The following is a 10,689-nucleotide window of genomic DNA, read 5'->3' on the forward strand; positions in this document are numbered from 1 at the left end:
GAAATGTACAAGTCTGAAACAAAACATTCAAAACAGAGCAAAAATAAATAAGGCAGGGAATTTCATCCTTTGAAGATGGCATGGTTGCTTCCCTAGGGGTCTGCATTTTGCTGTCTGTCGTGGTTTAAGCCCAGCCAGCAACTAAGCACCACGCAGCCGCTTGCTCACTCCCCTCCCACCCCGGTGGGATGGGGAGGAGAATCGGAAGAAAAAGGTAAAAACTCATGGGTTCAGATAAGGACAGTTTAATAGGACAACACAAGGAGAGAAGAAATAATAATACTACTGCTAATAAAAGAATGTATAAAGCGAGTGATGCACAATTGCTCACCACCCGGAACCCGATGCTCAGCCAGTTCTCGCGCCGCGATCCCTTGTCCTCTCCAGCCAGCTCCCCCAGTTATATACTGAGCATGACGTCATATGGTATGGAATATCCCCTTGGCTAGTTTGGCTCGGCTGTCCTGGCTGTGCTCCCTCCCAGCTCCTTGTGAAAATTAACTCTATCTCAGCCGAACCCAGGACACTGTCGTACCTCTGCTCTTCTCAGTGGTGCTCCTTCCATTTCATTCCATTGCAAATGGGATCAGACTGAGATCCTCAGCTGAGTGTGATCCCACTTCTGAGTGGGAGACCAGTAGGACTCATCTCAAAGCTCTCTTTAACCGGAGTAGGCTTGGTGGCAGCTGTGCTATCTGAAGTGCTGGCGGTACTTGGAGAGCTATGTACTAGACGTCGTGGCTAACAGATGTCGCAAATACAAGTCTCCCTTTGCAGAACTGAGGGCCTAAAAGCTGAAGGTCTGCAAATTCGTAGCACTTTCCTTCAGGGGTTGGGGAAGGGGGTAGGAAGCAGGAGAAAGGGTTTTTCTCTCTCCTGTCTGATTCCAGAGTGCATTGGCAATTCAGTGTGTTTAAAATGACTTGCCAACTTTCTTACACAGGTCCTTGAATGACATTAGTGAGGCACACTGGTCACTCTTTGGCTACTGTCCTCAAGAAGATGCCTTGGATGACTTGCTGACGGTGGAAGAGCACATGTATTACTATGCTAGGCTCCACGGCATCCCAGAGAGAGAGATCAAAGGAGTGAGTAACACTGGGGCTTGACTTAAAGCGTTTTCCAGTTATTGAGAGCCTTTACATTGATTTGATTAGTCTTTCAATAAATAGATAGGCGTGTGGTAATTTATGCCTGCACGTTGTTGTGAAAGCAGTACTCTTGCTCCCATAGGTTGTACTCCAGCTTCTCCACCGGCTGAATCTGATGGCCTACAAAGACAGAGTCACCTCTATGTGCAGTTATGGCACCAACAGAAAATTGTCGACTGCTCTGGCTCTCATTGGGAATCCATCAATTCTGCTGCTGGTGAGAAATGGGGGCCTTGTTGGGGGAAAGATGAGCAGATCTTTGGGCTGGCAGGGGTACTTTGACAGTCTAGCAAAGCCTCCTCAGGCACAGCTTACAGGACACTCCCCAAATGCCCATACTTAGCCTGACAACATACGCATCAGAGGAAAGTTTTGATTCCAGCAAGCACCCAAATTGTCTTTGAGGGCATAAGAGAGTGGTGAGTCTGGCAGTTTCCCTGTTAGCATCTTGCAGAGGTCAAAAATAGATCCTATATTTGCCAATTAAACTCTCCTTATTCCCAGCTCTTTCTTGGTTTTTTTGTATCAACTAACCTGCACAGTCTTGCAAGAAAAGCGGCATCCAAGGCTCCAAATCTGTAGGAGAGCAAAGGAGCAACTTCCCTCAGGATTAGAACATAAAACTATTTTTCTAGATTTGGCTTCCCCTTTTGTCTTTCACTTTGCACTTTCCAGTTCTTCCATGAGATATGCCATGGCTAAAATTTACTTTTTTGTGCAGTTTTTCCACTTGCTGTGTTTTGAATGCGTGCAGTGCTCTGTGAGCAGATTTCCCAATATTCAATTTGATACCTACTGGACATAAATCTCCCTTGCCCCAACTTGTATCGAGCCCAGCACTGCTGCCTTTACTTCTGCCCACATACACCAGTGCTCTAGCTGCTTTTGTGAGATAAAAAAAAATCTCAATAAAAATAGAAAGTGGGGAAATTTCCTCCCTACTGACTGGTGCCTGAACCCAAGCTGTTTTATTTCTGCCTTATGTAAGGCGTTGTCCTCAACAATAACAATTTGTCAATCGGAAATTGGCTAACAGTTTTATCGGCAATGCGTAAGATAGGAGATAGTATACCATCTTTCATCTCTGGCTTACTGTCTCTCTAAATGGAGAAATGCAACACTTGCTTTGTCAGCGTATGAGGAGGCGGCAAAACGCAGGCGCACGTGGGAACCAAGTGCCAGCTGATAGCTTCTTGTCTGAGATTATGCCTGTGGTGTTTAGGGATATTTAAAACACCATGGTATCAAATGCACAGTAGGGTTGATCTTAGATGGTGCTATCACAGCCAGTCAGTTTCTCTAGAGTCCGACGGAGGCTGGGAGTTCCCACCGGTTGCCCGGGGAGCTGTGCAGCTCCAAAGGGCAGTGAGGATGGAGATCAGGCTGACTTGCTTCCGCTTGAAGGGAGCGTAGGATGTCTCAGTCAAACCCATAATGCAATTGAAGATAATCCTTCTCCCAGATGTGTACCAGTGTAAGCTCTCCTGTGGGTCCTTACTAGGCAACGTAACACTAATGATGAACCTAAACAGAGCACGAGCGTTAGGAAGATCAGGTTTTGAGTGCAAACTTACATTCAGTCCCGTCTTTCCCAATAGGATGAACCGAGCTCTGGAATGGATCCAAATGCGAAACGCCACCTTTGGAAAATCATCAGCGAGGAAGTGCAGAACAAGTGCTCGGTGATACTCACATCCCACAGGTAGGGCTGCCTTGGCTCTGTCTCCAGTTTCAGGGTCTGCAGGAGGTATGGAGAGGCCCGTCCTTCACACTCCCCTTTGGTCCTCGCAGAATTTCAGGGCACCGAGCTGTGACAGGTTTGGGGGTTTGTTGTGGCTGAATGTGGGTGCCCACAGAGACCCACAACACTTTAGGGAAGACCAGTAATGTTTGCCGGTTACTAAAATAACTGTTTTGTACCTTCTCAATGACTTATTCGAGTTTCTTGGTTGGTTTTTCAGCATGGAAGAATGCGAAGCCCTCTGTACCAGGCTGGCTATTATGGTGAACGGGAGTTTTCAGTGCATTGGCTCTTTGCAGCATATCAAGAGCAGGTCAGTAAAATGTACTTCTTTCACTTTTACTGAACGGCGTATGGAATTAGTAAGCTACAGCTTTGAGGGCTCAGAACACGAGACCTTTGTTAACAGGGCATCAAAATAACGTCATTTTCTGGTTTATGTTTCTTACTACACCATTCAAATTCTGTGTTAACTAATGCACTTTCTACTCTCTCTCAGCCTTTTTTCCCCAGAGATGTGTTCCCCAAAGTAATCTGTTCACTGCTGAAAATGTGAAATGCGTGTTAGGGTTGAGCTTCGATTTTATTAGTTATCACAATAGCTCGGCTTCTTATTAAGTTTCACTCCAGGTTAACAACCCTGACCCCACTCAAGCTGCACTCTGCCTGGATTAGATTTCCCCAAAGAGGCTGTGCAGCACTCTCAAAGGATTTTCTTTATCTGTTTCTCTTTTCTACTGTGTTAACTGTGATTTTCTTTTTCCCCTAGGTTTGGAAGAGGATTCACTGTGAAGATGCACTTAAATAGCAACACAGTTTGCACCGAGATGCTGACAGAGTTCATGAAGTCCCACTTTCCAAATACATGCCTGAAGGTAAGCAGGACAAATGCTTTCAGGAGAGGCCCTCTCAATCCCTTCAAATTAACCAAGGGGATCTTGCAAGATAGACATCTTGTGACATACTGTGCCCATAGATCCGTGCTCTCAGAGTGTAAGGGGTTCATACACACGCACTTGTCAGTGCTATCAGCACCATTGTCCGAGGGCTGGAGCACCCAAGTTCCTTCGTGCCTTAAACAACTTCAGGCAACGAGCTGCAGTGATCCTGTCAGGCAGCTGTTAGGTGACCCGCTGCCCCTGGGAATGGTGACACTGAAGCCTGGACTGCATGGAGACCCACTTCGTATTCAGTGGCTAATGAGATGGTCGGGTGCTTCCAGTAACTGAATAACTGTAAAACCAGAGTGAGTCAGTCACAAATCCCATCCGTTGTCCGTAACCCAATCTCTGCGTTAATCAAAACGGCAGACTTGGAGCTGCAAAATGCTATGGCTACCCTCAAGCTTCCCGCTCTGGGGCTTAGTTATCATCCCCTAGTCACAAAACCCACAAAAACTCCCGATGGGGAAACACCGGTCAATACCGGACAATAATATCCTTCACCTTTGGGAGCCAGAAGGGGAGAACACGCAGCCCTGGTTCAGCTCCTCTTTGCTTTCGTTCTCAGCCAGACAGCCATCAGATCTGTTGGCTCTTTATAGGCAGCAACCTCTTAACCCCATCGTTCCTGTTCCCACAGGATCGGCATTTCAACATGGTGGAGTATCACGTTCCAGTCTCTGCAGGAGGGGTAGCAAATATATTTGATCTCCTGGAAGCCAGCAAAGCAGCCTTCAATATCAGGCACTTCTCAGTGAGTCAAACAACGTTAGAGGAGGTGAGGAATTAAAGATGTGTGGCCATCCATTTACAACTGTTAACAGGGGAGCAGCCTGATGGTTACACATAATGGACTGCTGCACACAATAGACTACATTTTGAAAGGGATTTCCATCTATATTCCTCCTGGGGATATTTTATCAGTATTACTGCCTCCAGATACCTGTGCTGGCGCTAGGAAAACGCACATAGAAAGCTGCCTGTAGCATAAAGGATCTGTTCTTCCTTCTGTCACTGCTGATTTCAGCAGCCTCATGGGTGTGGATGAAGGGCAGGATTATGAATCACCCCCGAGTCCAGTGCTAGGCTTTCCACCAGTCCTGGAAATCTGCTTGATTTCGCTCTTTCTTGTCCTGTATTTGGGTTGTAAGTTCATTTAGCATTACTCCAAACTTAGCTTCATGGTTAAATTCCTTCCGTTTTCCCTTGGAAGAACATTCCCACGGGCATCAAGATCTTGTAGGAAACACATCAGCTGAAGGGATGCCGCAAGGACTATCCAGAAGAAATCATCCTGTTGAGCATCAGCCTCTGATATATTAGGTCTGTCCCAGAGAGAGAAGCAAAAACCGCAGCCCTGTAATCCTACAAATTGTTAAACAGAGATCTGGGGGAGGAGGGAAGGAGGTCCTCGGTATGGTTTTAATAAGGGGCAGTCGTTGTGAGAGAAACGGGCAGACGAACCGCAGGAAGCCCCAGGTCATGTTTTGTGGGAGGACAGCTTGGATTTGTGTGTATGCAAATGTGATTGCAGGTAGTGTTCCAGTAAGAATATTTTATGTATTCATTAGATACTGTTCAAACGAAGACTGTTACGTGTGATTATATATACGTATCTATATAATATGCAGTTGTGCGTGCACGGATGTCAATTATATATAGACAGATAGGTTTATAAAGTAGTAATATAGCTGTGATCAAAACGAGCCACCACACAGGTATTGCCTCGCTAGTACTTTTGAAACATGAGCTGCAGGACAATTAGGTTTTGTACAGGAATGTCTACCTTTGCATCCTGGGCGTCGATTCAGCGGTACAGGAGTGTGCATCCATTTATTTACACTAGCCCATAGAAGCCCAACATTTGCAGTTCTCAAACCCAGTGTGAATCCATTCCTGAGCACTCTCTCCAGGCTCACAGTCAAATGAACAGCCATTCCGGTTTTTATATTCATTCAGATTATAAATTATTTATGCTGTCACATACTGAATGTTTTCCTTTAAACTTCTAGGTTTTCATCAACTTTGCTAAAGATCAAGCAGATCCTGACGGGGTGGATGCCGGTCCTGATGTGACACTGGACAGCTCTGACACAAGTAGCCAAGATAGCACCATAAGCTCCATCTATTAAAGGGACCCAACCACAGGGGATCATAGAAGCTGGGGAAAAGACCTGATGACCCCGTGGGGTTCTTCCTGCTCTGTTTTCTATGATTCTGGGATGGTGGGGAGAAAAAGTCCCATTGTCTTAAAGTACTTTTCTTTTTTGATACGCACTTATTTTGTTACTAGGGTCACGGTAGGCATTTAAGACTGGCATTTGGTTACAAATCAGATTGGTCTTTCCACAGGTTCTTTCCCTCCCCTCCGCCCCCGCCAAGTTCTTGTTTTATGATCACTTTAGTGCCTGCGAGGACTTAGTTGACGTCACCTGCTGCTCGTGGCCATTTGCTTACAGCAGAAATGGCCGTGATGGAGCAGAGGAGCTGTCGGCAGTGCGGGGTGTTTGACAAAAAAGCCTCCCCGCGGCTGCCCTCTCTGAAAGCCCACACTCTGCTCCTTGCTCAGCAACAGGCTTTCTGGGTGACCATGAGAAAGTCGCTCAGTTTTGACAGCTTCCCCACTGGTGAAATGGGGTTCACGGCCTTGCCCTGCCTCACCGAGGTGTTGTGAGGACGTAGGTGTTACGTACTGAGAGTCGCGTATGCCGTTGGTGGGGGCCATCTCTGGTAATGACATAAAGCTTATCTGTATGTGTGGGTTATGTCAGTACAAATATAATTATTTTAAAAGTCAGCACTTCAAGTGGTTTGGGTTTGTTCCTGTAGTTTATTCCAGCCCTATGTAACTCCTCGAGTGAGTCCTCCAGTCCCAGGCAGTTCCTGGCTCTTAGTACCCACTGGAAGATCATTCCACCACCCAGCCCCTTTCTCCTTTTGGCTGGCGTTGAGGGCTTCTCCATTACAGCTGAAGAATGGTACGAGGCAGGTATATTTGTTGAATCCTCTAATACGAACAAGTTTGCTTCACAAGATCTGTGTTTCCCTGAGCAGAGTAAAAGCAACGAGCATCTCCCTTGCACAGAAAACCTTCCTCTCCCAGGCGGCTCTGCCTCTCTGCTTCCTTTTCAGTGACCTTCCGCCTCAACGCCCGAGAGGTGGCTGCCCCGTAACTCCAGAGCTGTGTTTTCCCACATAATAAGGCGTAATTAGCTTCTCCTTCAAAGACTCTGCCCACTGGCTTTAAATGCGACCTCTGCCTACCTCTGAGCAGCAGCCCCCCAGTAGCTGAGTTCAGCACACCAGCACGCACATCCTGCTTTTTTCCCCCCAGAATCATTAATAGATAGACTCGTTGACTATTACTCTTTATTATATGTATCAGCAGAAGGCCTCAAAGCCTCAGGTTTGGGTCAGGGCATTGATGTACGTGGTGCTATTCAAGCACATAATGAACTTAAACTCTTTGAGCTCAATAAACTTACTGTTGCTGGTAAAAGAGATTGCCGATAAAGCCAGGTCGTACTTACCTTGTAAGACCTGGGAAGGCCCGTACGGCGCTCGCTTTGGGGTTCACACACACAATTCCAGCCAGAGGGGTTTTTTTTTCCTCCCCCCACCCTCCCGAGCTAATTTGAGCCAAAGGAAACTTCAGATGAAAGCTGCAATGACATGTCTTTCTCACCCTGACCATCAGAGGAGTTTTACTAGTTCAGTTCCCATTTGATGCTGAGGCTTGCCGAGATAATCACGCAAGGAATAGGTACTTTAAATATCAAGGGTGTTCGGGATTTTACAGTGGGATACTGAAGTTCAGAGTTTAGCTGCTGCAAGGAGGTCACGTTTTCTCCTTGATCTTGGTGTAAACTTCTTGCTGATAGCAGGAGGAGTTTTGTTACTGATTGAAGGTATTATCAAGCCTTGAATTATGCCTCGACCTGCTGACTGTAATTAAAACTGGAATTCAGCTTCTTTCCAGAATGCGTTTGACACCTGCAGTTTATAAGTAACTGAAAAAGCTGCCCAGACACTCATTGTAGCTTCTATTATTATGTCTCCAGCTCTGCAAAAGCTCTTTTTTTTCCTCATTTTCATTGCATATCTTATACAGATCACAGTATAAAATTAAGCTTTTCTCTAATGCAGGGCTTGCGCTCCCTGCAAAAGACTCAGAGCATGAATGCCAATGATTTAAATGCAGCCTTGTAATACCAATCAGAGTATTATTTTATTATGTCGATGGCTTTGCAACTGCCAGTGAAAGATGGATCTTCAGGCTCTGTCCAGATGTACTTTACATTTAATTGAGGGAGACTGATACAAAGCTATTCTTTTGTCCCTTTCGAGCCTACTAATCAAAAAAAAAAAAAAAAGGAAGTGATTCATTGGAATACTTCGGCAAGTTGCAGTTTAATTGGGTAAAATAGAGTTTTCAAAAAAAAAAAGCAAAAAGCATCCTTTGAATTTCCATCCAATTCTGGTATTAATAGAAACATCTGTTTCATGCGAAATGTGTCACGGCCATGATATACGCTCCCCGTTTTCACTTGCAGGTAAAAATAAAACATCTGCTATCGCAATCAAGTCTGTAGGTATTGGGCCAAACAAGCCAAAGTTTACATACTTAAGGGAATTTAATTGAAACCTGTGGAGAAGCAGTTACAACTGTTTAGGGGGTTGAAGCATCTGGCAAGGAGGTTGCATATAACATCACCAGGGGCTGAATTGCCTCTTGTGCCACGTCGCAAATATCCTTACTCCCTGCAGAGCCTCACAGGTTCGACCTGTCCCTTTTGGAGGTCGGACACACCCCAGGCTCGACTGCGGGACGATAAATGCGGAAGCTAATACTATCCTGCCTCCGAACACCGGCTCCAGGTTTCTCACCGCCCCCTTGCCTCCCCGAGGAGGGTTCATTCTGGCTCCAGGGGTGGCCAGAAATACAGAGCCCTGCCTAAGAAAAAACTGATAAAATCTGGCTTAAAGATTACGAGCAGGCTGTACACGTCAGGGGAAGGATGGGGAGACTCCCCTATCTTCGGTGCTTGCGGTAATCTTCCCCCCGTTGATGTGTGGGGGTGATAGCAGGTGTCACCCCCCCTTGTCAGCCCTCTCTGAATCCCCTCAGAAATTTTTGCTTTACATGACTGCTTTCGAAAAAAGCCAGGCAACCAACAAGCTCGGTCCTTTCTGTGGTCGCAGCAGGGAGGTAAGATCATTGCAAACACTGACCCTGGTGTCCCTGGAAGGGACAGCGGAGCGCTCTGTGTACTGCTGCACATCACCTCTCCAGGAGTGAGATGAATGCTGCAGTCTCGGGGGGGGGGGGGGAACAAGCTTTTCGTCTCACTTCTTTAATGCAATCTCACTTCAGCCACCCTAATAACCCTTGTTTGAGGCAACACGGAGCAACAGTGCCAGGCAAGCCCTGCCGGAGCGATCACGCAGCCCGTATGTGTTAATTGGAACTGCGTGGGCCTCAACTGAGCTTAATTTACAAATGCTCTGAGATGTTACAGACACAAGGTACACGCAGTGCAATCGCCAAACAAGTCCAGGGCCAGGGAGTCAAGGAGGAATTTCGTAATTGGTTATATGGATTGTGAGACTGATTCAAATCAGTTTGGTAATTGGAGCCGTGGACTTGGAGACGACGATTCCAATCTCCATCCTGGCTCTCCTTCATTTATCACTTTGCGGCGCTGATGAGAGCATGGCGCTTCTCCAGCCTGATCCTTGCTTAGCTTCGGTCTCGATGCAAATGGCCACCGAGGGCTGACTTTGCAGGGTCAGAAAAGGTCCTGGCAGGGGCCGAGGAAAGCTGTCCGGAAGGGCCAATGTTAAGCAATGGTTTTCTCAGCCCTGACTGCTACTGTAAATATAAATTCAGGGTCTAATTGGATTTTTTTGTCCTTTCGTGAGAGCCGCAGGAGTGGTTTTGTTACTGGGTCGGATCAGAAAACACGTTTACAGGTCAAATGAACACGTCCAGGTAAACATAACTCGGTGACGAGTGGAGCGCAGGAGCGGGCTATGCCCACAGACCTGCTGCCTCTGCAGAGCCGCTCCTGGGATCCAGGATTTGCAGGATCCGACCTCATAAGAGGCTGAGGATGGGGCCCCGGCCTGTCGTAGGGACTTCAGCTTCCTTACGTTGCTGCAGCTTCACTGAAGCTGCTGTGAGGTTTTATGGCTTTTTACAAGCCAAGAAAAATGTATGCTCCTGCACTTAATGGGGAAGGGTTTTTTTGTGAGCTGGTGGGGGAAGAAAAATGGTTGTTGGATCGCAACAGCACATAGCATGATTTTACTCTTTTTTTTTTTTTTTTTGCAGACAACAGCTGTGATCTTGCATAGCTATAACAAAATACCAACAGTGTATTAGAAGAGAGCACAACAGAGAAAAGAAACAGTGGGGAATGGGGAAAAAAAAAAATTTACCGGAATTATTATTCCATGACAGTATTTAAATAAAAAAAATCACTCTAATTAATTTAGTTGTTCAGGGAGAGGGTGGAAGTAAGGAAGATGGCACTGAAATAGTAAGAACGACATTAGTAAGGGAGACAGCCAGCACTGACTTGCTGATGGCTCTGCTCCTCACACTACTCGCATACGCAGCGCTGGTAATGAGGGAGGACGATCGGCCCCATGGCCGCTGGGCCGGGGTGCAGCCCGTGCTCGGAGCAGCATAGGGAGCTCGGGCCAGACAAGGCCCCGCAAAACACCTATAGCATGGGGGGAGCTGCACCAGACCACCCCAAGGGGTATCAGCATTTTGGGATTGGGGCCTGACCCACGTCATGGTAAAATCCTGCCGCACCTGAAAGCCAGCACATGCCAAAACAGTGGCCAC

General features: G+C 46.7%; 1 protein-coding gene across 1 annotated transcript in view; it reads left to right on the forward strand.

Annotated features, from left to right (window-relative positions):
- The window catches only part of ABCA12 (ATP binding cassette subfamily A member 12), an 87,738-nt gene extending 81,141 nt beyond the window's left edge, over positions 1 to 6,597 (forward strand). The window contains 7 exon segments of the mRNA XM_050899927.1: positions 944 to 1,088; positions 1,234 to 1,368; positions 2,750 to 2,853; positions 3,113 to 3,205; positions 3,662 to 3,767; positions 4,474 to 4,611; positions 5,846 to 6,597. Of these exon segments, the coding sequence (XP_050755884.1) occupies positions 944 to 1,088; positions 1,234 to 1,368; positions 2,750 to 2,853; positions 3,113 to 3,205; positions 3,662 to 3,767; positions 4,474 to 4,611; positions 5,846 to 5,965 (841 nt within the window). The 3' untranslated portion in view covers positions 5,966 to 6,597.
- The last annotated feature ends 4,092 nt before the right edge of the window (positions 6,598 to 10,689 follow it).

This window comes from Gymnogyps californianus, chromosome 7 (assembly GCF_018139145.2).
Source record: "Gymnogyps californianus isolate 813 chromosome 7, ASM1813914v2, whole genome shotgun sequence".
In the NCBI taxonomy this organism is placed as follows: Eukaryota; Metazoa; Chordata; class Aves; order Accipitriformes; family Cathartidae; genus Gymnogyps; species Gymnogyps californianus.